The sequence below is a fragment of the Vidua macroura genome, chromosome 2 (genome assembly GCF_024509145.1).
Source record: "Vidua macroura isolate BioBank_ID:100142 chromosome 2, ASM2450914v1, whole genome shotgun sequence".
NCBI classification, from domain to species: domain Eukaryota; kingdom Metazoa; phylum Chordata; class Aves; order Passeriformes; family Viduidae; genus Vidua; species Vidua macroura.
The window spans coordinates 25953061-25979496 of NC_071572.1; the positions used below are offsets into that span (position 1 = coordinate 25953061).

General features: G+C 36.8%; 1 protein-coding gene across 2 annotated transcripts in view; it reads left to right on the plus strand.

Annotated features, from left to right (window-relative positions):
- Positions 1-26436, plus strand: part of MCF2L (MCF.2 cell line derived transforming sequence like) — a 57177-nt gene that overhangs the window by 17948 nt on the left and 12793 nt on the right. For both annotated transcript variants that reach the window (XM_054002704.1, XM_054002712.1), the window contains exons 3-18: positions 9107-9226; positions 10052-10168; positions 10677-10826; positions 11494-11618; positions 13292-13406; positions 14335-14454; positions 15258-15449; positions 15636-15827; positions 16536-16695; positions 16834-16904; positions 17920-17996; positions 19044-19110; positions 22624-22739; positions 23761-23830; positions 24996-25088; positions 25245-25337. In XM_054002704.1, coding sequence (XP_053858679.1) covers positions 9215-9226; positions 10052-10168; positions 10677-10826; positions 11494-11618; positions 13292-13406; positions 14335-14454; positions 15258-15449; positions 15636-15827; positions 16536-16695; positions 16834-16904; positions 17920-17996; positions 19044-19110; positions 22624-22739; positions 23761-23830; positions 24996-25088; positions 25245-25337 — 1770 coding nt within the window. In that variant the 5' untranslated portion in view covers positions 9107-9214. The remainder of the gene's footprint in view (positions 1-9106; positions 9227-10051; positions 10169-10676; positions 10827-11493; positions 11619-13291; positions 13407-14334; positions 14455-15257; positions 15450-15635; positions 15828-16535; positions 16696-16833; positions 16905-17919; positions 17997-19043; positions 19111-22623; positions 22740-23760; positions 23831-24995; positions 25089-25244; positions 25338-26436) is intronic.

Here is a 26436-nt window from a genome sequence, read left to right on the forward strand (position 1 = left end):
CTTTTTTCAAAAGTAGGGAAGGACAAATTCATGTTTATCATGTGCTTATTCTACTGCTGGTTTACTTGGTTTTTAAAGTTTTTGGTTCATTGGTTGCCTTTTTTTCCTTCCTTGTTATCCTTGCTTGAATTGTTAGAGTCAATAGTCTTTCCAGTAAGGGCTGAAAAACAAAGCTGTAAGTATATTTTAATTTTTAATGGCTGAAAATTTTTGATTCTGTAAGATAGAAGTCAAATCAAAATAGTAAATGTCATTTTAATGTGGCCCAATTACGGCCAAAGAATTTTTTCTTTATTATAGGTAAAGGTAGTCCATTAATTTAAAGTAATATATTTTAAAAGGTAGTATATTACTCCCACTATATGATGTTTTGTGAATGAATATGTAATGATATAATATTCCCACAATACAACTCTTTGCACAATAATGATGGTAGTATTGTTAAAACATTGAAAATACATTGAAGTATCAGCAAAATTTGCTTTTGCAGCTCATCTTGAAATTTTGAGATGCAGCATTGAGCAGATTCCAGTAGTGAAAACTGAAAGCAGCATAATTTAGGATGATTGAAGAAAAAGGACTCTATCTGGAGCTTTGGCATCTCTCAAAAGTCAGTGCTGTAGTTTCTGTTCAAGGACAGATAAGTGTTGCACAGATTATGGTCCTTTTATTTGCATAATTGGGGTTGTAAGGGTTAGGGAGCAATTGCAGACAAGTTGCTTATAGCCGTGATGATAACATTCATGTTAGCGTTCCTCCAGTGTTCCTTTGCTTTGAAGCACAGTGAACAGAACTGAGCAACTCTTCCATTATAAGGGATCTGTCACTGTCGTGATGGTGTTGGTGCCTAAGGGATTTGCCCAGAGAATGGTGTTAAGTGCAGGAGCACTGCACAGTTGCAGTACTGCTGCTGATGGGTTATTTTGCTGTTTTCAGCTTCTCTCATTCTTCTGTGAGCTTTATCTGAAAGAAGAATCATGCTTCTTAGCTGAAGTCTAAACTGTTAAAGACAGGATTTTTTATATTTGCTTCTCTGTTGAACAGCAACAGTGTTGGCTTTGAATTGTACCCATGTATATATATTTATAGTAGTCCTCCTGTTGGGCTTCAGCAATAGTCACATCAGCCCTGAACAATTGAAAATCTTGTGTTGCTATTCCAAAAGAAGATGTAGTGAAGAATTGTTTGTTCTTGTCCATCATATCTTTGCTATAGTTTTTGATACAAATGAAATCTAATGCATTTCAGCTGTTGTTTAACAAAAAAACAAAGCCAAACATACAAGATATGTATATTGTGCCAGATTAGTGAGGTCCTATTGATAGACAAAGATTTCTTTTGAATGACTCAAGGGTAACTGGAGACTTCCACTTGTTTGGTTTTTCTAACAGTCAGAATTGTCTTTTGCTGGTTATGAGGCATCTGAGCGTTATTTGGGCTATCCAGACTTTACTCGATGTCTGAAAACCTGATAGCTCTGGCAGTTTCAATCACAGAATCACAGAATGGTTTGGATTGGAAGGGACCTTAAATATCATCTAGATCCAACCCTCCTGCCATGGGCAGGGACACCTACACTAGATAAGGTGGCTCAAAGCCCCATCCATGTTCAAGCCTGGCCTTGAACACTTCCAGGGATAGGAAATTCCCAGCTTCTCTGAGTCTCTGAGTAACCTATTCTAGTGCCTTGCCACCCCCACAGTAAATAATTCCTTCCTTCTGTCCCATCTAAACCTACCTCCTTTCAATTTGAAGCTTTTTTTTTTTTTTTTTTTTTTTTTTTTTTTTTTTTTTTTATTGCTGAAGCTTATTGCTGTGTGTGAAGATAGGAGTCTCATGTTATTTGAGATGATGAGATGAGAGTTTTGGCTGTTGGTTTATTTGTTGTCATTTCTGCTATCTTACCTGTTTTTTCTCTAATTATCCTGAGGGAGTTGACCCTCTTGATTTGTGAAATCAGAAATACCAACATAGGGTGCTGTGGCTGGAGCACTGCCTGACAGGAATATCCTGGCTGGAGCATCTGGCCATCACTAATACCCTGGCAACTAAACTATAGGAGATGTATTTGAAAGCACTGAGCAGCTGTTAAACAGAAATTCATACTAGCATGGATTTGTTATTATTATTTCTTGTTATTTTCAAGACTCTTCATACATATTTGGTTTGTACTAGTGGGTATTGGAAGTATGTTTTGAAACAAAACTAACAAAATGTTTTGTTTCAGGCTGAAATTATTGTGGAAAATGTATTATTAAAAATTTCTAAGCTTCATTTTTTCCTTCTTTGTTGTTAGGGGTACTTTATTTTTCCTGGGGCAGAAAATGAGCAATGGTGAGCTGAACCTGTATTTCATGCTGATACTTAAAGGCTGTTGTAGTCAAGACTCTGGAGATGAGGTTAACCTATTTTTGCAGACATAGTGGAAGGCCAGTGACTGCACCGCTCACCCAGGGTGGCTGCTGCAGCACATGCAGTGCAGTGGGACTGAGAGCAAAGCCAGAGGCCTGGGCTGAAATATGGCACTTCTTTTCCTGGGGTGTGACAGAGATTGTGGCAAGAACATGGCCAGGCATGCCGATTTTGCTATTGTTTTATTCTACTTGATGAAGTTGCAACGGGCAGGCAGCCCAGGATGTTGTTGTCAGCAAGCACAAGACTTGCAGACTCTGTGGCTTAAGAGACACTGAAAACAACATTATTCTTTTTATTTCTCACCTGATTTAGCTAAAGTTATTAGCCTAGGAAGAATCTGGTCTACTGGGATAGTCAGGCTGAGAGTTGAAATTCTGATAGAGATTCCAAGAGCCAAGTTTAATGTTAAGCATGAAGTCTTGATAGCAAATTGTCATGTTGTTAGAGACAGTAGAATTTGAAAGTTCTTACAAGAAAAATACTGAAGTTAGTAGTTGCAAATTGTTCACTTGTTGTTTGAGGATACAAATTTTTTTCAACTCTTTGCCCTGTCACCTGCAGTGATTCTCCTAAATTTGTATTAGAATGTCCTCTTTTCAGTTAAACACAGTATTCAGAGTATAAAGACACATTCAAGACCTTGCTGAACCTTTTAGCTCCTAGGGCTGGACAATTACATAGTCTCATGGATAAGTGTGCAAGGAGGAGCAGCTCTGTATTGTCCCAGCTGAAGCTGGGTGAATGACAAATGCCAGACAAATTGATCCACTTGTCCTTTCCATGCAGTCAAAAATTACTCTTTTTTTATCCTCTTTTTTTTTGTCCCTCCTAATGTTATCACACCCAAACAAGCAATATTTAATCCACAGTGGTAGGAGCAAGGCTTTTTACTGATCAATGCATTCTAGGATTTCATACTGCTCTCTTCACAGTTCCAGTGTATTTTCTTAAAAAAATTAAGTCTATGTCATTACATTGTATTAGTCTCATTGTCCTGTCATCATTGTCTTCCTCCATCTAGAGGCAAAGGTTGCAGTGTGAACTCACTCTTTTAGACAAACAAAAAACTTCACTCAACATCATTAGAAGTTTTACCATAGCCATTCATCAACCTCATATTGAAGGTCCAGGGAAAATAAACTTCCTTGGTGCATAGGGAACAAAGTACCTGTGGGCCACTGCTCTTGAGTAAGCAGTTAAGGATGGAGGTTGGTTGTTTTGTTGATGAGGAATTTTTATCCAGTTACAAAACTTTGCAGCACTTTCTAAATGTGACAAGAGATGGGTTTTATTCTGCCTCCTGGAAAAGAAGTTTGCTTTGTGATTTGCCACCACTAACTAAGGATGCACTGCACGCAGATTTCGTGCCTTCTGTTTTGGACTACCTTGTCCAGAGCACTGCTTTTCTTAGCTGTTCATAAATCAAAATGCAGTCTTCACTGTAACAGTGGCTTAGCCCATTAATTTCTTTGAAGATCAGGGCCAAGACCGCTGGCTGGCAGGAAGAAACCAGAAGCCAATGGACACAGCACACCAGGATGCTTAGGTTGGACTCAATGATTGTGGAGGTCTTTTCCAACCTAATTTATTCTTTGATTTTATAATACCAGCCTAAACCTTGCAGGAGTCAGGCAGTCCCATTTTTGTGCCATCTGGAATCTTATTGGTTTGATAGCCAAGGTGAGAAATGTTGAATTGCAGTAATCCAACTTTGAGTTCTTTGACCTTTTTTGTAGAGATGTTGAGTTTCTTAGTGAGTTCTTGATGTAGAAAAGATATGTTTTTTAAGTGGTGCCCCATGAAAGGCACTGTTTTACATTTATATGGGATAGGTATTTCCCATTAGCCCAGTTTCTAGTTAGCTCTTTGCATCGTGTCCTGAAAAGTATAGTGACGCTTCACACTTTTTATGGCTTAAGTTTGAAAACACTGCTCTTCTTTCAGCCCTGGTCATGTTTCTCATTTTGCTTGGATTTAAGACTAGAACTTAGCAGTATGATGAAGCTGGAACAGTATTTGTATTATTTTTGTGGCTATTGTTATGAATGAGTACAGTAAATGATAAATGAGTAAGTTTATTTTGAGATCAGTATGGTTTTGTCTGATTACTTTGGATGTTTTGAGACTACTTCACATGCAGACATTTTTGCAGTTATCTTTGTGTAGTTAGCCATTGTTTTTACTGTATTTGTTGAATATATAAAAACAGAGAAGTGAGTTACTTAAACTCAGAAAGCAGGATCATAATGTCACAAGCATTAAACATAGATCTAATGCAAAAGAGTCCTATGTTTTTAAAACTAGATTTCAAGCTGCTCTTTTTATGAACTGATTTAACTCAAGATTCTTTCTTGACAAGAATTATATGTAGGGCACTTGTTCATTCTAGCCAGGAATAAACAGTCTTAAATAGGTAAGCAAGTACTTACTAGGCCTTTTATATACAGAAGTATTTTGGAAAGAAGTGCTCTGTGGCTTATGGCATACTAGTAAGTACAGAAGGGAAAACACCATCACAGAGTTTGGCAATGTGGGTATTTTGAAGCTGCTCATAAAATGAAAATGAGTGTTGTTCCAAATATTTTGAGACAAAACTACTAAAACCGAGTCAAGCATTAGCTCTTTGATGGCTCACATGGTTATGACATTTCTGCAAGCTGGCTTAAGTTCAGGGTCAGTTCTGGTGGTACACACAGCCTCTCTGCCAATAATTTCTGTGAAGAAAAATGATAGTTAGGATTTTATGCAACTAACATGTACACCAGAGGAGGCCACAAAGGTGACCAGAGGTCTGGAGCATCTCTGCTATGAGGCTGAGAGAACTGAGGTTGCTCAGAAGAGAAGGCTCTGGGCTAGACCTCACTGCAGCCTTTTGGTATTTAAAGGGGGTTTATAAAATAGTGGGAGAGTGACTTTACACAGGCAGATAGTGGTAGGACAAGGGGAAGTTGTTTTAAACTGAGTGAGGAGAGACTTAACATTACACGTTAGGAAGAAATTCTTTACTGTAAGGGTAGTAGAGCACTGGAACAGGTTGTCCAGGAAGTTGTGGATGCCTCAGCCCTGGAAGTGTTCAAGGCAAGGTTGGATGAGGACCTGAGAACCTGGTCTAGTGGTGTTCCTGCCCTGGATGGGGGGATTAGAAATAGGTGATCTTTAAGATCCTTTTCAATCCAATCCATTCTGTGATTCTATGGTCATTTGATTTTGCATTTTGCCCAGAACTCAGCTGGGTTCAGTCTATACATTTTCCTCTTTCCAGAAACCTGGGGCATGCACTGAAAAGCTCCCCATCCCTGGGAAGCAGATGCCTCAAAGCAGGCAGATTAACCTGCTCCTGAGAAATTATTAACTAGTTTTCTGGAGAATTTAAGATTGTTCCCTATTTTGTCCAGCCAGAAAAGGTTTTTCCCTGTATTCTAGGTTCAGGATACTTGTAGGGCAACAAAGATCTCAGTGTATTGGAACACTGGGACTGTGCTGTATACAAATTCCTGGTTTGGTCAGATTTAATTTAAAGCTGATAACAATGTGCACATCTACATCTTTTTCTATTTGGAATTGGCACTGATCTGACTGGATGAGAAAGTGAAGCAGATGAGCAGATAGAAAACTAATCCCATGACTGTCATGAAGTATCAAATAGGTGCAAGTGAGATGAATGAATATATGGGCTGGGCTCCCCTAATTTTAGCAGAGAATATGAAATACATGACTCCTAGTCTTTTTTGCATCGGCATTAAATCAGATAAATTCAATATAAGAGACAAGATGTTGGGGGTAGTGTTAGTATTAATTAGTCTAATAAAGAAAGACACTTTGGGGGGAAAAAACCAAAAACAACCCAATATTTGAACATACAAACCCTTCAACGAATCTGAGTAAGGTTCATTGAATTCAGTGAAACAGTCCTTGAAGGCACTTTATTTGATAGCACTGCTGAACATAACATGAATACTTTTTGGTGCTTAATATTAAGCAAAACATTATTGAGAAGTCATTGTGTGTTGTCTGGTTAGCATACAATGGCTTCAAACAAATATGCTGCTGGACTGGAACAGAGGATTTTTTATTGTTCCAGTGTTAAGGGTGAAGTTGACTGGTCAATGAAGTTCACAGGCATCTGTGGAGTATCTCTTACATCATAGTATTGTCTCTGCAAGTTATCAGGGCTTTAGCAAAAAATGTTAGGAAAAGTAGTAGTATTTTGGCAGTGCAGATACAACCTTTGATAAACTGTAATAGCTGGCACAAGTCCAACATTGTTTACTGTAGCACAACTTCCCTTTCTTGTTTCACAGAAATTAATTTGCAGATTTTACTCCTAGCCACAACACGGGAAGGAGGCATCATTTTTTAAGACATGGAGTTTTTTTGAAGAGGAAAAAAACAAAACCAAATGAAGACAGACTAGTGGAGACAAATTTATACTGTAGACAAAGTAATCTAGAATTTGAGGTTTTGTTCAGAGAGAAGGGAGATTTCTGACACGTTTTGAAGGGAATTCAAGTGATACCAAGACTGTATTGACTTCAACAGCATCATTTTGGGTTGACACATTGAGACAGAAAGTAATTGCAGTGTGTATTCTCTGTTTTCATTGAATTGAACACTATACTTAATTTCATCATGCAATTAAACTCTATTTCATAGGACCTAATACACACAGTCCAGAATAATTTACTATTAGATTGCATTTGAGTACTGCTGTCTGCTTCAGTAGAAGCCTAAATGTCATAAAATCACAGACTGGGTTAGGAGGGACCTTGAAAGACCATCTTTTGTGGGGAAAGGGAGCCTTGATGAAATTATCTAGCACCCTGTCCAAGGTATTTCCCAGTGCTCCATGTAAGGCTAAATGGGTTGCAAACATTCACTGCCATAGACAGTGGGTCATAGACAGTGTGGTAGGGTGGATGTCTCACAAGGAGGCACCTTATTTCTTTTCAAAATGTATTACCTAAAAAATATCTCTTCTATCATTTTTATTCTGAAATATTTGCATTGCCACTGAATAAACTTTGCATTTTGGAAGTTAAAGGTAAAAAGTAACTGCTCAGTCGGACTGAACGCTGCTGTTACAGGCACAAAATAGATTGACATGTCTGTTGAATGAGAGAAGTAAATGCAGCTGTCCTTCTAAAAGGCTTATCCAGGAGATTTAACTAAATAATTTTTTTAGCTGTTGTTTTAATGTCTCTCAAATAAATTTGGGGGTTTGCTTTGTATGGTAATTCAGAAAAAATAGTAAGAAAAGCATAATCTTTTCTTTCTCTTCTGAATATAATCAGAAATTTTCTATGAAAAGTTTTTCCTCTGATAACTATGGATTAGTGACTTCACAGGCTGTACCTAGTTTTAGTGAAGAATACTTTTTTTTTAGGGAATTTTATAGTGCAAGGCTGAGGCGCTAGTGAGGGCACTCAGAGTTACCTGGATTCTGTTCCCAGCTCTCAGATTCCTTTGAGTCTGAACTGAACCACTGTACTTTCTAGAAGATGTGGGCATCACTGAAATGGAGGCAGATTGAGAAGCTCAAGCCTTTAAGGTTCCTTAGTCAAATGAAATCTCGGTTGTGTACAGAATATCTGGGGAACCGCAATGGATCTCTGAAGCTTTCCAGAAAAGTGTTAAACTACTTTTCCCTTTAAAAGTTCTTCATTTCTAATGCTAAGTACCTGGAACCCTTGGAAACCTCAAAATTATTATTAAATCACTCTTCATCCTTCCAGATACTAACAGTTCTGGAAGTAGGCTTGGAACAGAGCACAGCATAACAGCTCCTTCAGTCAGTGGGGCTTTTTTGGTTGGCTTTTTTTTTTCTTCCCTCTGGTAAACCAGTTTGCTAGAAAAGTGAAATAACTTCCAACAGTATAATGAAGAAAGTTGCATACTTAATCATTATAATGATCATTTCTTTAGTGAATTTCACTGCCTTCCTACAGTGGAAATGCTGAATAGAGGAAAATGTTTCCAAGGGTGGCTAAATGCCAAATATGCAAAGCTCTGCCACAGCAGAGGTTGATTTTCAATAATTTAATGCCTTTTTTTTTTCTTTTCTGTTTGTTTCTTCTCTCTTCTGTTTTCCTTCTACCTGTTGTAGAACTGGGAAAGATCTATCAGATTGCTAGTTGGAAGTGGATGAGGAAAAACAGAACTGAGGATTTTTATGCTTGATTTTTATTTTTGTCAGCCAAATGAAAGCTTATTTCTAAGTTACTGCCTGAGAAATTCATCTTCTGTGGCAAAAATTTGTGTAGGCAACTGGCAAGGTAGTATATGCACAAATTAGAAATTTGTTGTTAGGTTTTCACACAATGATGGAGGTTTCTTTGGCACCTTCTATTTAAAGAGAAGACGAAGCAACCATTAAAGTCTTGCTGTTAAAAAATACTAAGCCACTGCTGTTTGTTCATTAACCTCCTTGGGTAGGTTGCAATCTTAGCTGAAGAGCAGTACAAGCCAGGCCTGAAAAAAATTGATTCCAAGAGAATAGATCCCTGTTCCCAAAGACAAGTAAATGTCTTTTGAATGAAGTTCTTTGTACTAGCCATGCAACAATATGATTGGTCACCCCATTATGGGAGGCCTTTGATACAGTTAGTTTGTGGTTTATCAGGGGCTTCTCCTTGTTCAAAAATATTTTCTGGAGCTGGGACACAGAAAATAACAGGCTAAACTTGCTTTGCAGGCATCTTTCCCAGGAAACCTGCAATTAGTCCTCGTTCTGCGCCCAACAGGATTTTTTCATCGAGCTCTCTCGGACATTGCTTTCAGATTCAACAAAGATGAGCTTAAAATGAAAGTACCTGTAAGTAATCCTCTGTTTTCACTTTACTACAGGAATCTGTAAAAGTACTTAAGATAGCCAATGAGGACCAAAGAAACCCCAACAAAAAGCCATGCTTAGAGGCAATTCTAGCAATTTTAGTAATTCATGATGGCTGTTTCTTGAAAGAGTGTGTGAATTTTGAAGCAGATGCATTTCCCATGGACAAACGCTATGGTTTCTGTCACTTGAGCAAATGTACAATGGGTGCCTGTTGTTATATCGCCAGTAAACCCACAGATTGTACTTTTGTTTGCAAGTGTACAGCATTTATATTTTAAAATAAAATTTGAAACTATATGAGCTGGTGATATAAAAGTTACTGTACTTATCAGATGTAAATTTCAAGGGGGAAAGATGGCCTTTAAGAAAATATTCTCCCATCTTTCATTTATTTTATGGAACCAGTCCTTATATGACAAATCCATGTAGGCACTATTGTTCTGTCCTGCAGACCCAGGATAACAAGGAAAAATTAACAAGAAATGTATGTTGCTTTTAGAAAATAGCCAAGTATGGTTTATCAAGATAAAAAAAAATCTGGCAGTGTTATGCTGTATAATCCATGAGCTTTTTTTTTAATATGCCTGGTGCCCATGCTCATATTCAGTCATTTACATTTACATCATCTTCACCTGAAAGAACTGTTAAGTTTATGTTTCTATACCCACAGGAAACAGTTCCATCTCTCACTTTTATATTAAAAAGTGCATAATCTCTGTCGGTGTCTGAAGGATGGGGCTTAGAATCATTAACAAGGGACTTGTCACCACTGATCACGTTCACTTTTTTTCTGTCCTGCTGCAGATCATAATGCTGGGCTCAGTGTCAGAACTGCAGGGTTACATTGATAAGACACAATTAACAGAAGATCTTGGTGGCACCCTGGATTACTGCCACAACAGATGGCTGTCCCGTCGCACTGTAAGTCTTAGGTTTTGTTTTAACTTTTCAGCTTAATGAACCCTTCTGTTTTATACTCTGTCATTTATAAAACAGATTCCAAGTGATGCAAGTTGACTTGCTCAGTGTGAGAAGATGTTCCCAATGGTACTTAGTCATCTTAGAGAAATAATATGAGTAATAACTTGGGAGTGGTTTTCTGAACACTTGGAGCAAAGGAACTACAGTGTGTTATTGTGTTGAGGTTTACTGGTTTTGCTACAAGAAAGAAAAGGCTCAAATTGTAAAATAACTTCAGATTATAAAAATATGAAGAAGATACACCTGATACAAGCCTAAGAAAAATATACAATTAAGGAATTAATGGTGACGGTATCTGTTGCTTGCAAAATTCTACTTTGGCCATTTTTCAGTCTTGTAATTCATCTGTTTGGGTTTGTTTTGAGAGTTATATTTTGTGTGCTTATGTTTGTTTGTACATATGTGTGTGATGAACACAAAACATCTTTAATGCTTTTTATTCCAAAAGGCTATAGAAGGTTTCGCCCAAAAGGTTAAGCAAACAGCTCAGATTCTTCAGTCCTTTGGGACTGAGCTGGCTGAAACAGAACTACCAAATGATGTGCAATCAACCAGCTCCCTTCTTGCAACACACACAGAAAAGAAGGACAAAATGAAGGTATGTAATTTTTCTTAGATGCTGTCTTCTAGTTAAACTGTCTTTTATATCTAGCAATATTAACTGAAAATATGGACAATGCTAATAGACAGTAGTCATTTGAACCAATGATATCTTTTTGAACTTGTTTTTTTTGATGTTAAAAATCCTTTTTGCATTGAAAAGTGACATTTCTTGAAACTAAGTTTGCATATGTACAAATGCATAATGAATTGTATGTGAAACAGTAATTTCTTTGTAAGTAGTGGTGTGTTTAATTTGTAGTTTTGTTTGCAACAGGAAATTTGATTGTATTTGCATGCATATTAAAATATATGGCCTTTTGAAGCATGAACAAATGTTCTTTCAAAAAGGATTAAATGAAAGCTATTTGGCGGTCTCAGAACTGTGCATCTAACATTTTTGAGATATTTGTAGCCTAAAGCTACACTAGAAGGCTGTCTACTATGAAAATTCAACGCAGTTACACTGGGGTCTTAGGATGGTAAACATGGAAGAAGCTGACATTTATCATTTACTGTCTGTTGTCAGCCACTGCTTTTAATAAAACTGTGCTTGCTTAAATGCTATTGAAATCCTTCTTTCAATTCTGTGCCTTGTGAATTCTGCTTAAAAAAATAACATGCTGCTACAGCGTGTGGGGTTTTTGTTTTGTTTTGTTTTGTAGGAGGATATCAGGGTAGCAGTAGAACAGGGAAATGATATCCTTGGAAGTATTACAAAACCAGTTACTGAGAATCCTGATTACAAACTGAATCAAGATCAGCTAGACAATCAAACAACGGTAGAAAGGTAAGAGGTGTGATATACTAAATATGCTGCTTTTCTGCTTTTTCAACCCCTCCCCAGCTCCTTTATTTAATTCCAAATTTATGCTTTGCAATTATTCAAATGTTTCAATGTGAACATTATAAATAATTTCAGAAACAACAACTTTGTTGTCAGATCTGTCCTGAAAAAAGTAACCCCCTAATGCCCACTGCGGGGTCACCTGGCTATAGGGAAATGTGGCTGGAATTCTGATACCACGCTACACTGTCCTTCTTTTCTTTTTTGTCACATTTGGACTCTATACTTGAGTATCTTTTCCTTATTTTAAAGAATATCAATGCTTTGTTTAGAGACTGATGTGCAATCCAAGAAATTTTGTTGCTGTACGGAAGGCATGAGTGGAAGACTGAAGTGATCTATCCCTTCTTTTCAGTAGATTTGTCCATTTCCATTAGGTCCCTTTGAAGTGGGAGGTTTGTTTGTTTTTTTTTAACCTGTTAACTTATCAATGTTGTTAGTAGCTTTTAAAGGCTGCTAGTGAGTACATCACTCTTGAAGTATCTATGCACCAATTTCCTATGTGCTTCCTCTGGGCATATAAGTAATAGGTATTGTTTTCCTTTGCTCCCTGGCTGCCACATACACACCCCCCTCACATTATTGCCAGGTTTGAAGACATTATATCACTGTAGCACAGATGTAAATTTTCAGAAAGCTATGAAAGCATAGCTCATTTCCCCCAGGCAATATTCTGCATTCTTTTTTTGTCTGTCATTCTATGTTTCTGTTACACTCAGGCCGACTTTCTTTCCAAATAACTGTCCATTCCAATCCACAAAGCTTGGCAGAAGTCACTTTTTTGGTCACTGTTGCTATCAGCTATCCAAGGACGATCAGGGTGGGGGTTGCTAATTTATCCATAACATTCCTATTCAATACAATATCTGATGGAAGTTGGAACAAACGCTCTGTGTGTGTGTGTGTGTCACTGCCTTTTCTCTAGTTGGTTTTAACTTGTAAATTCAGAGTTCATTGCTGTAGTTTTAAAGAGAGAAGTTCATTAAAATTCTGATGAGTTGCCTTCCCTGGATGTAGCCTAAGTACAGGAAGGTGCACTGTACAAAGTCCATGGGATAGCACACTGTCAAATGCAATAATAGAAGGTAAGTTAAGAAGTGAAAGTTTTAAGTCATTTGCCAGAATTATAACCAAAGAAGGTTTTCCTCATCACAGTACAGCTGTACAGTTGCCTGTGATAATTAATTAATAACTCTGCTTGAAAGAGAAGGAGCAATGGCCTTCAGGTTTATAGTGAGCTTAGCTCCAAATAATGAAATGTAAGGGCAGCTGGCTGGTCATAGCAGTTCAAATTTTTTACCTTAACTTTTCCGGTGAGCCTAAGGCTTGGATTCCTCCACACACACTTACATATTTATGTATGTTACGCCAGCTCCCCATGTCCTCAGGCCAAAGCTGAGAAGGTGCTTAAAATAAACACTTGCCCATTTTTCAGAAATCAATGTTAATACTGTGTGATACAAAAAATGTTTCCTGTATCCAGTTTATTTGTCCTGAAAAATACTGCTTTGGGGAGGATTTTTTTTATTTACTGTGGAGGGCTGCATTGTCCCTTGAAGGTTGTACCCATCATTCTTAGAGTGTTTATTTTATGTGTTTTGTTTTGATTTTTAAAGGCTACTGGCTCAATTACATGAAACAGAGACCGCCTTTGATGAGTTTTGGATGAAGCATCAGCAAAAACTAGAGCAGTGTCTGCGCCTTCGAAATTTTGAACAGAATTTCAGAGAGGTGAGAACTTCTTGTGGCGGTCAATATTTGGTAATACAGAAATGATTCAGAAAATGCTTCCTGCTCTTGATTTTACAGTTCTTGTGTGTACTTGAAAGCTTTCGCCAACCTTTTTCTTATACTTGCCCTTACTTGACACACTGCTATCTTTACTAGTTTGGATTCTTGCCTATAGAGACATAACATTTTGGGTTTTTTTCTGCAGCCTTAGGAAGTTTTTTTTCCATGCACCCAGCAGTGTAGAAGTATTCAAAAACTCCTTTGAAACCTGTTCTTTACCACAGAAACATAAAATGCTGCTGCAACACTTTCATCTTGCCAATAGGTCCTTTTATGGAACCAAGTCTCAACTAAATATTCTGGCTGAAATTTTATGAAAACTGTCTCCAACGCTGTGGGTGGGAAGTTGCAACCATAGTGTTAGAAGCTGGGTGGAGGCTGCACTACAGTTTTCACAGCCAGTTTCTGATCTCATGTTGTTTAACTCATGTGCTTGATGGCACCCACAGACCCTTTATCCTGATGTAGCTGATCTCGGAGCACAGCCCCTGTGTCTCCATGAGAGCAACACTCAGAAATACTCTTTCAAGCATATGTCTGTCTCTAAAACAATTGCTGGAGTGGGGACCTCTCCCACATGTTCTGCTGTTAACATTAATGTTGCTTTGTGTCCTTGTCATCTGGTAAAAGCAAGATCATAAATTATTCCTTAGCATTAGTTTTCTTGCATCTTCCTTTTCTTTGTATTTGTTTTCCTTTTGAACTGGGGAGAAAGGCAGGCTGACAAAAAAGGTGCTTTGTCTCTGTGTCCCAGTAACCACATCGTGGGAGTCACCTGACTGCAAATAGTGGCTATGACCTTTGTAATTGGTGAGTCTCTGGAGAGGTGGAGGTCTCTTCATTCATATATAGCTCTGTCTCATTTCAGGTCAAAGCAGCTTTGGATATTGTGTCTGAGAGACTGTCTGCTTTCACAGATGTGGGAAACAGCCGTTCACATGTGGAGCATATTTTGAAAGATCTTGCCAACTTTAAAGAAAAATCAGATGTAAGAGCCCTGCAAGTCTCCTTAATTTCTACTATGACAATGCACGTGCAGAGGGGAATGGGATTTGGTTGTTGAGTGTGTCAGCTTAAGCTGACAACAAGGCAGAATCAGTGTCTCGAGTAACATACTGAAGGAATCTGAAATAAAGTCTTTAACCATTGGAACAGAGTAATTGTTGGACATCCCTCAATAAAGAGCAGAGTGACCAGACACAAAGTGTGATTGCTTCATGTAAGAATTGCATGAAGTGTCTACATAGCCAAGTTTTGCATTTACTGATCAAGGGGCCACTTCCATTGCTATTAAAGCCATGTCTTTCAATAAATCTTAGAGATAAGAAATTTATTGAATGCACAATAAAGATGGCCAACAGAAACATACACTGAACAATATAGAAAGGGAATCTTTTTCTGATCTGTGCTTCGCAATGAAACAAATTGCTCTTTAAGTGATGTTGTTGCTCTTAAGGCTGAGATAGGTTTTTTTTAATTTGAGTTCAGATTGTTGCTGTACCCCAAATTGCATTATACACAAACAGACCCTGTTGAATAAGGCATAGAAAGAGAACAGTAGTTCCTTCACAAGGAGGCCTGTGATTAAACTCACTGTGATTTCTGAGGTACTCTGGTACATGAAAGTTCTTCGGCATCTGGAAAGACAATCAATCACTTTGATTTATTAAGCAAGGCAGATATTAACTAAATATGTAGTCTTAATCAATACATGTATTTCACTGTGTAAAAATTGTTTCATTGATCTTGATCCAAGGAAAGATGTACTTTAATCAGTGCTTATTTTCTTAGGAAACTGTAACAAAAGCCAAAATGTTAGCCTCAGAGCGTGATGCTTTTATTCAAAGCAATCATTATGCTGTGGACTCCATCATTCCAAAATGCAGTGAACTTCATCATCTCTGTGATACCTTCACTACTGAGACAGAACGGAGGAGGAAGCTTCTTAACAAATCTCTGGAACTGCATGACTTACTAGAGAAGGTAAATTTAGTATGCAACAGTTGTTTCCTGAAACCTCAGTCGAACAATTGTCATAATGGTAGGCAACATTATCTCAGTGTGCTGGAAGTTTACTCTTTAAATAGCTGAATGCATGATAAGATTGAGGTGTTTTAGACTCTTAGTGTGTGATGATGACATTCTGAGGCTGTTCTTCTCTGTTTCCAGTCTATGAAGTGGTGTGATGAAGGAATTTACCTGCTGGCTTCCCAGCCAGTAGATAAGTGTCAGTCTCAGGATGGTGCAGAATCAGCGTTACAGGAGATCGAGAAATTCCTGGATACTGGTGCTGGCAATAAAATCAAGGAGTTGAATAAAATTTACGAAGAGTATGCACACATCCTGAATGAAGACCTAAAGGTACCAGAAGACATTTATGTGGGTCTCTGTGTCCATTTGTTCATACTAGAATTGCTCTCTTGTACTGCCACTGATGGAGCTAAATAATGAGTACTAGGAGTTATACCTGTGAACTGGAAAGTCACAGGTATATTCTGTGTCTGAGTACATTTCTGTGTCTGAGTCTCATCATATCTTTGGATAAGCATCAAGGGCTTCAGAGACTTTCCATAACTACTTTAATTTTTCAGACAGAAAAATTGCTTTTAAAAAAATTCTCCCAAGTGAGTATTTGAAATACCTTTTTTTACATAGAAAAAAGGTGCTACTTTTTTTTTTTTTTAGAACTTACAAATATATTCCTTTTCTTCGTGGTTGATCTCTTCATGTAACAGAACCTTTAGGCACTCAAAAAATTTTTTTTTTTATAAATTGAAACTTGATTCCCAGATTTCTCTATAGTAAGCACACAAAATATTTTTGAAGTGATGTTCCAATTCTTAATTGTACAAAATCACAGTAGATTACACCTTGTTAAGAGTGAAGAGTTTGTGTAATATTTCTATATGTGGTATAAAAGTAATTGCAATTTCAAATCAGTATGCTGTAGATGCTGTAGATGTCAATGTAGCTTGTTGATAGGTCTCTGACAGGAATTTAAAAATTATAAGAAATTATTTAAATTATATTTTTAATTCAAGTTGGTTTTTATTTCCATGGCAACTGTAGGAGCATGTACAAAAGGTTTTCCAGAAGCAAGAAAGTATGGAAGAAATGTTTCAAAAGCGACAAGTAAGTCTTAAGAAGCTGGCAGCTAAACAGACACGTCCTGTTCAGCCAGTTGCTCCAAGACCTGAAGCATTTGTAAAATCTCCTTGTACCTCTCCAGGTAAGTTAACTGTATTAGCCTTTAGTTTTTTGTGCTATACTGAGAAACTTAAAGAAACTTCCAGCCATAATTTGTGGTTGCACAAACATCTGTGTCAGATCTGATCCAGTTCTGTTTGACTCTGGTTTACATGTTTAGGTCTCCAAAGAGAAAATGTGTCCAACTCAGAAAGCAGTGCACTTCGGAGGGTAAACTACAGAAAAGGAAAGGTATTTTTTTCACTTTGCATTTTTCACACATGCACTACTTGAAAAAGTCGTAGTACAACAGAATATTCAGGAACTCTCAATAAGTATGAGGGAATTCTACTGAAAAAGTGATGGCATTGTCCCAGTTGAAGTAACGCTGCTGAAACAGTCACATGGTTTAAATAGGGGCTGCTTTGTTACTGGACTGGTTATGAGGGAGGGTAAAATAAATAGTAGGAAAAATGTTAGGGGCAGCAAAATATTAAGTCTATGAACAGGAAACATTTTTTATTTGCCAGTAGTAATTGGCTACTCTTAAAACCATTGACAGTGAAGAAGTAGTTGTCATTGGCTCCAAGACAGCTTCACCTGACCTACTGGATTGCCATTCCCAAGTGGGGATGGTCTTTCTGCCCTGCCTGCAGCAAGGGAAGTATCCTGACAGCAGCAACAGAAACAAGTAGTTTCTGGGTTAGAGAGTTGAATCAACGCAGCAAAGATGCAGCAAAAGACAATGCCAAGAGGAAGGCTGGGCCACATGACCAGGATGGACAACATTTGGAGAGAAAAGGGGTAGTTCAAGGAGGGCTTGAAAGCAGAACCCTTCTCTTTTTTCAGCAAGTTATAGTTAGGTATAGGCATGACAGTAAAAGTTTTAGGAATTTCTGTGTCAGTTTAAGAAGTAACCAGAAAGTTAGAACACAGTACCTTATTTTTAGCTTGAAAAACAGACTAAGGTTAGTGTTGCCTACAAGATTATGCTGGTGCTCTGATGTCCTCTTGAAAAGGGGCTTTGAACGACCATCTTTTCTAAACTGGCTTTTGATGGAGAACTTTCCACATCCAAATACTGTGTGCTTGAAGACCTTCAGGGTGACTTGAATTTTTTGCAGTCTTCTTGCAAACTGCCTTCATTTTTAATGGAGTGGAGTCTTTCCAGTGAAAAGTGCTGAGCACAAAGCTCTGTATTTTAAAGTGTTTTTCCTGCATCTGTGATGCCATGATTATTTTTTTCATTGTTTGTTTCCTTCTTTAGAGTGAAATGACTGAACTCCATCAAAGCAGAGGAGGATCTACAATGGATGATGAAGAAAACCTAGCTGTGTTACGACAGTAAGTGTATTTTGATAAGCAAAAAGCCTGGGTTTTCTCTGATTTGGTTCCAGAAAAGCCTGAGTTTGGCTAAGGATTTGATAAAACAAGTATATTTCTCTGAAATAACCCTCAGTGACTTTTGAAATGCATTGGCTATGCTCTGTGTGCAGAGGAAAACATTTCTGTCCACAGCTTTATTTAGAGTTTGGGTAGTACAGAGTCTACCTTTGCTGCAGTGAGGAGATGCTATAGCAAGACAACTACATATTTTCATTTCAGAGATTATTCAGTTCTGAGTAATAACCCCCCTGTAAATCTATTGAAGGTTTTGGTCTCCATGTTTTGAGACTTTGTCTTTTTATTGGACTCTTTTTAGTCCTCTGTTTTGATATGTGTTACCAAAAAATCACTTTTATAAAAACTGAACAGCATAAAATATATTAAAGAAATTACTTAGTACCACATGCAATGCATATAGCAGACCTTGCATTTTTACTTGTAAACTAGCTACTTATATGGTCTTTTTACTGTCGTCACCTTCTTTTACATCACACAAAATCACAAGGGAAGGAGTTTGGGGGAAAGTATGATTCAATGCTTGATCATTATGGAAATTAAACTTAAAAGTATAATTGAGATATTTAAAGTGTGCCCTAAATGCCTCTAATTTAAAATTACCAGTGTAGCTTTAAGTCTGTATTTGATAATCCTATGCAGCTCCAACTCCAGCTCCCGCAGTAGTTGCAAACACAGTACCAGACTTTGTACATACAATGATAAAACACTCTACTGCTTCAATTCAGTTACTACAGCACTGAAACAATTAGATTTTATGTTTTCCTGTTCAAACACATTTTCAAAAATTTTAAAGTGTTTTAAAAATACGTATCTCTCAATAAGGATATATAAAGTAAAGACAGGAATATCCATGGAACATCATATTTTCCATTACCTGGAAATTGTTCTTTTATTGTCTGAAGTAAAGAGAAACAGACAAAATTAATGTTGCCTCATTACTTTACATAAGTGAATAGGCCCACCTTAATTGTCTTTCTTTGTCCATAGGCATGTAATGAATGAACTTATCGAGACTGAACGAGCATATGTGGAAGAACTTCTCTGTGTTCTTGAGGTAAAGATTAAGTTTCTCTCTGCATGTGAGTGAATATTTTGTATTTCATGGGTGCTCTTATGTTTTCCTTACCACTGTAAAGCCTCTGTTTGTTCTGCCAAGCAATGTGGTCATTATATTTTTCCTTTCTCATCATATTTTCACAGAGGCAGCAATATGTGATTTTTTTTTCTAGGAATAGCCATACAACTATGATTTGGTATTGGAAAACACAAAATGAGCAGAAAATAAGATGTGCCTTAGTATTTAGGTGGAATCATAGTGAGATTTGTAATGATCATTAATTCCTGCAAAAGTTCTTTCCAGAGTTTTGGGTCAGTTGCAGGAAGGTCATGTGTCACACAAGAACATGAATCTGTGTCAAGAGGCTCCTGTGTCAGAGGAGTAAAGTTGTTTCTTACATCTTTCTTTGCATATCTTTAAGTGATCTTCTACATGTCTTGGGTACAACTGTGGGAACAGAATGCCTTGTAATAAAATCCTCGTTTGAAATCATTAAGGAAGCAAAGGTGCTCCCTTTGCTCCACACTTATGGAGGCATGATTGCAGCACTGCAGACTTGCTTGTACAAATACACTGCAGTATCCTTTTTTTCCTCAAGTTCAAGTCTTCAGCTATGGATGTGTCATCTTCCTGTAATGCAATTTGATTTCAGGGAATGATGAAGTTGCAGATAATTTGATCAGGATGAACTAGAGTTGAGATAAGTGGATATTCTTGGTGTCCATATCAATGTTAAGCTCCTAAATAGGAACTGTCAAAAGTTAAGGACCAGGACTGATAACTTCTGAGTACATACCTTCAAGTAAGAGTAGTGTATGAGGGTTTTGGACTGTGGTCTTGGTTCTGCTAGTTTGTGCTGAGCTTCCCACAGCATTTACATCCTGTGTTCAGTCCAAGTGCTGGAAGTGTTGATTACAGCACGATGGTCACATCTGACATGTGATAATAAATCCAGGTCAGTTTGGAGTAGGCCTTAAAGATCACTTTATCCTCTGCTTTTGTATGCAATGCATCTGTACAGGTCTATTAATAAAATCAAGATTTGAATAGTTTGAGGATTTTTGGTCTTTACTGCTGCTACTGGAGCATCTTTCTATTCCTGTGGTGTTACTCTTGTTTTCCATAGAGTGAAGTGCAACTCCTGTCTTGCAAGGTCAAGTGTCTTGGTTTTGTGCCAAGTGACACTCCAGTGAGTGACACTCCACTACTCTGACTGTGCCAGGCACACCTCTCTGTGCCTCCTCGCAGTTTGGTATCCCTCTAGCTTGAACTGGGGTGATTGGGAGTACCAGCAGTAATTCTGGATCAGATACTTGCTGAGATATGACTCAGTGGCAGTCTTCCAGCTTTTGAGTAATTCTAGTTATTAGTCCATAGTTCTGGTTGTTCTCTCATTCCCTTTTTTTCTCCTATTCTATTAATCTTTCAATTTTTCTTGTAAAATAACCTGGTATTTCTTTGCAGAGACTGTTTACTCTTATTATGTCCTATTTATTTGCCGTGCATTTTCTGTCTGCCAAGGATTCTGATAGAAAAAAAGCAAGGTAGTTTCCTAAGATGGATTATTTGGAAACTGCTATAGCTTATCCAAGATCAATAATTTTTCTTTCATTAATAACCATGATCATCCCACTTTAGTCGGTGAAAATCCATAATCTTTACCGGGAGAAGAATAATGGTCTAGTCTATTTTTAGGTATTGAATTCTACCCTTTTTTCCACTTTCTTGGATGGTTTTAGAGCAGCTTTCAAATGAAAGAATAAGCAAGGCATTAAACATTTTTAAAGTAAGATTAAATAATCTGAGTAAGATTAAATAATCTCTGTGGCTGCATTAAGTAGCTTTCCCTCTCTTTTCTTAAGACACAACTACTGCATAGGTAGTAAAACATGAAGCTTTTTATAGTAAGTTTTAAAAGTATATCAGCCTGAAGTGAAAAAGATGACAAAAACTTTTTGTCAAAGTATGCATTTCACGCTTTTGTTCCTTCAAAATTTGCAAGTAATAAACTCTGTCAGGCTTCCTTTCACCTGAGCTAAATTTGATACTCCTTCTTTTTGCCAGTGCTGGCTGTGCTGCTATGTTCAATATCATCTTGACTTAAAGTGGAAATCATTCTCTTTGTCGAGCTCTTCATCTAAACTGCATGGTGGCTGCAGTAGTTCTTTTCCTGTTGAAAAAAAATTAACTCCATTTTAGCTAAAATTTTTTAAATTTTTAAGGCTGTACAATTGCCCTTAATTTATTTATTCCACTCTCTTTTTTTCAGACATTGCATTTTCCTACTTGGGGGCAGGAGAAATATAAGAAAGGAGCCAATGTTTAGCTATTTATGAGCTCCATCGTCATTGCCTATACCACTGGGGGTATAGGGTTTTTTGTTTGTTTGTTTGTTTGTTTTGGGTTTTTTGTTTGTTTGGTTTTTTTTTTGGTGTTTGAGGAGCAAATACCCAGACTTTAAAAGGGCTGATTCTGTGTTCTTTAAAAAAAAAAAAAATCTGTCCTACCCGAATGCTTGAATTCTTCAGGTTAGCTGACTTTACCAGCTAGTTCTTTTTGTAGTTTGGACCACATGTCAAAAATATTGAAAATCTTAATTGTAGGTGCACTTTTGTTTATCTTTTCTTTTAATTATCTCGTTTGCTTGTTAGGTATGGTTTATTATAATCAATGTGACTTAATGCAAGGATCACTTTGTGTTTAAAAAAATTTAAAAAATGAACAAAAACAACAAACCACAAGAGAGAGAAATCTAATCCAAATCTAAAGAAGATTGAATTATCTTCCTTCAATGCCTGTATGCTAAGAAATTTATTTATATTAAGAAATCTGCTTATAATTCAGGTGTTAGATAATTCCTGCCATTTTTCTGGTTGACTTGTTGGGAGTGTTTTTTTTTTTAGGGTTATTTAGAGTTTTGAGAGAACGCAGATTAGTGACCTCAGGCCAAAGGAGAACAGTCCTGGACTAAAGCCACTTGTGTCCTTTTCTGTGCCAGATAGACAAGAGAATGTGTGCTTATAGGACAAGTGGAGGAATGTGGGAATTTAAAGCAAATGGAAGATTTTTAGCTTAATGGTTACTGTTACCTGCAGAAATAACTACAGCCTCTTCCTTCATAACAATGGCTAAGACAGGCATGAAGGTCTGTGTGTGTGTGTACTGGAATTGTGACTCTAAATTCAAATGTGTGAAGTCTTAGTAAAAAGAGTATGAGCTATAATTTGTAAGCAGTATAGGAATGTAGAGCCTTTACTTGGTGAAAATGATTGCAAACTTTGTTTCATCCTCACTTAGCTAGAATCACAGGATTTACTCAAGTGTCTTTCTAAAGACTCTGTGTTTGTCTAAGTGGGGTGATGGGAAAACAGAATTTGTATTCTTCTTTCATGATTAATACTGAGCTCTTTCTTGTCTATGTCTGTCAGCCTGAAGGCAGACTGCCTTGTTAGAGAGAGAAGTAGTACAAGTGCAGGGAGATCATAATTGTGCCTCTCTCCTGTGTTGCAGGGTTATGCTGCAGAGATGGACAACCCCTTAATGGCTCATCTCATTTCACCAGAACTGCAAAATAAGAAAGATATCTTGTTTGGGAATATGGAAGAAATTTATCACTTCCACAACAGGTGAGGGTTTGCATTTGGTTCTAAAAACAACATTTGGATGAGATTCTTTACTTTTTATTTTAATCTGCTTTAGATTGCTAAAAGATCCTTACAAAGTTCTACTTGTCAGTATGGCATGTCAACATTGTATTGCATAGAAGAGGAAAAGCAAAATATCTATAAGATGAGCAAAGCTGTGTGAAACTGCATATATGCAGTACACAGGTACAATTCTGCATTGTGGTCATCTTTCTGAAGGAAGATATTTGGATCTGGTTACAAGATAATTAAAGTAGGTTTTATTTGCATTTCTTTTCTTTTATTACTTTTGCTATGGAAAGTGAATTATGGTTCTAAACCACAAATTCTCAACTCTTACATCTGATTGAGAGTGATTAATTTTATATTTTTATAGATGTATTAAATAGTATATAAAATTAATATATAAACCCATATTTATTTGTATATATTAAAATATATATTGAGTGACCTCTCTGAAATCTGAATCCTTGCTGCTAGAGAGTATTTCTTCATAGGATAATATTTAAATTCATAGGAAAGGGAAATTGATTTTCAAGAGAAGTTAAGCATATTAACTAGTTGTTTCTTATTCAGGCAAAACTAGAATGAATGTTTTGTCACTGATTGGGGGTTTTTTTGTGTTTTAGGTGGGTGTATTTTTAGTTTTGGGAAGGTGGTTTTTGGGTTGTTTGGTGTGTGATGTTTGGTAGTATTTGGAAGCAAAACCCAAACACTTTAAACTGTACAAATCCTGCTGCGGAATACATAAGGAAGGGAAATGAAATCCCCCCTTCATTCTCCAACCCTGTATTTGATTTCAGTTGCAGCAACAGTAAGCTGAAAGAAATTGATCAAGATATTTCTTATAATTTGCTATCCCCTTTAAAGTACACAATCTAGAAGAATTATTTTTGTAGCATTACAACTCTGTTCCCAAAAGTTTAGAAAGCTAATTGCAAGACTGTGAACATTATGACAACTTTCTTTAATGTGTGCGCTAAGAAAATTTTCTTTCTTGTAGAATATTCTTGAGAGAACTAGAAACCTATGTGGAATACCCAGAACTAGTAGGACGGTGCTTTCTGGACCAGGTATGTGTGGCCTTTTGCTGCCACTTCAGTCACAAACCTCTTTAGGGCTGTAGCACGTGAGGGTGAGTCTCATGTAGCAATTACCACCACATCCCCTTTCTTTGTCCTGAGCATGTAATAGGTTAAGAATGTAGATGTTATTTGAGAGTTACTGATATTTTCCCCTGTGCAGCACAATTGATTTTGTTAGAAAAAACTACTATTTTGTAAAAAAAACCTGCTTTTTTAAAGTGGCAGTCAGGAAAGCATGAAGAGGAGTCATGCACTGCATTGTTTCACATCACTATAAATGGTTGGTTTACTTGGTTAGATTTCTTTAGTGGATTGTTTTGTTCTTTTTTCTTTAAAGAGTACACTTCAACAGAGTAACTCCAAAACATTTTTGTTCCAAAAATAGAAAGCTATGACAAAAATAAACTTTTTAAATCAGGAATGTACTAAACAACGAGTCTCACCTGTAGTATACTAAAGGCTAAATAAGAATGCGTGCATGGAAATCAACTTATTGATGCTCTAAAACTTCTGGGAGAAGCCATCCCTCTCCCTTCTGTTTACTGGCTACATCCATAGAAATGCTGTTTCCTAAAACAGGAGGTGCTTCTGTGCCTGCTGATTTCCTGCCTGGTCTTTCCTTTATAACTATGGTTACTGTGACATTTTCAACAGTCTTTATTTCCTTTTGCTTTCAGCAAGTGCTGAAGTCATGCTATTTAATTTTTGAAGTAATAAGAGGGAGTAAACTGCTTGATTTATCTTAGTGTGACTCCCAGTGAAAAACACATTTGTGAAAAGAAAATAAAGGGAAAGGACAAAGTCTTTTAAAAAATCGACACAGTGAGTCTCATGGCTGGGCACTCATAGTGATATTTTTCATATTGTAGTAGAAATATATTTGTAAATATAACATATGCTTCTTCATAAGTTGTTTAACATTCAACAGAAGCAAAAATTAACAGGAATGTTTTATTTTGCAAATTAGTAGCCATTACAAAATCAGTGATTTTGCAATTCCTTGAGGCATCCCAAGCAAAAAACAATTATTCAATTTTTGGTGGTGGTGGTGGATTCTTTCCTAGCATTATTGAAAATGAAAAAAAATGTTATGAACTTTGTCTATTAAAGTCACAAGAATTAATGAACTTTTTGCTTGTCTCCCCAATTCCAGATGGAAGACTTCCAGATTTATGAAAAATACTGTCAAAATAAACCTCGATCTGAAAGTTTGTGGAGGCAGTTTTCAGACTCTGTATTTTTCCAGGTATGCTTTATGCTCACTTGAATCCCTAAAATAATGGTGGTTTTGGTTTTGTTGGGATCTGGGGTTTTTTGTTTGGTTTATTTTTACTGAACCTTCTCAAGAGCAAATAGCACAAATACTGATTAGTGTCCTGATGAAATCCAATGCTGATTACAGGAATGTCAAAGGAAACTCGACCACAAGCTCAGCTTGGACTCATACTTGCTGAAACCTGTTCAAAGAATAACCAAATACCAATTATTGCTAAAGGTAAGTATTACTAAACTATAATGTTAAGCACATTTTGTGCCTTTTTTTTTTTTTTGAGTGCTGCTTCTCTCATCCTGCTGGAGAGAAACCTAAAAGTTAGTCAACAGATGTGTAAATGAAAACACACAAATCCCTGTTCATCAGTTTGCAGCTCAGTTCTTTTTTCTTTCAGTCAAAAAAACTTCTAAGCAGTATTTTTCTAATAAGAAAACATTACACAGAGACATCTTGTGTAACTACTTTTGCCCTTAGATTGTGGCTGAAAAGAAGGTGAAAAGTTGATGAGGGGAAAACAGAAGGTCCAAGAAAACCTTGAAATAAAGATGATAGAGTGTCTCAAGTACTTCAGTTATAGTCACCCCACCCATATTGCAGGAACTTGCCTTGCTGGACTCTAGGAAATGCACTTGAGAGAGAGCACTGTATGGTGTTTGTATGAAGGATGCTGTTGTGATTCACTTAAATATGCTATACTGAGAGAGCAAAATAAGAGCCATATACTGTCATAAATTATTTAAAGTATTATATAACATTTTGCCATGTTTGAAATAACAACTATTTCTCACAAAGACATGTTACAATTCTTGTATTTAACAGTAGCTTAAAAATTCACCTCAAACCAGATTTACTCTTCAGTTAAAACAGAGCTATTAACAGCCTTTAAAGAATTAATTACTTTAGTCTTGTGTAAAAAGAGGAGAATTATAAAGATTTTTTACTTAAAACAACTTCCTACAGTCCATGAGTAAATTCTTATTTTCATACTGTGAAGTCAGAGGAGTTCCACATGAACTTGCTGCTGTGTTTATCTGTATCAAATTGGAAGATGCTGCTTCACCAATAATCCCTTTAGAGAAGGGAATCCTTTTTAAATGTGTAGACAATACCCAGTGAAGTAAGTTTAAATCTGTTACTAGCATGCCAGGCCTTGCCATAGTTAAAAGAGTAAATTAAGTTTGACTATGTTTTAAAATTTATTTTGAAAAGTAGCAAATGAAAAAAACCCTATGCTTTTGTTAGAGGATTGTTGGTTTGGTTTGGTTTTTGGGTTTTTTTTTTTGCAGTTGTGATGAAAAATATCTTTGCAAATTTAGTCTTG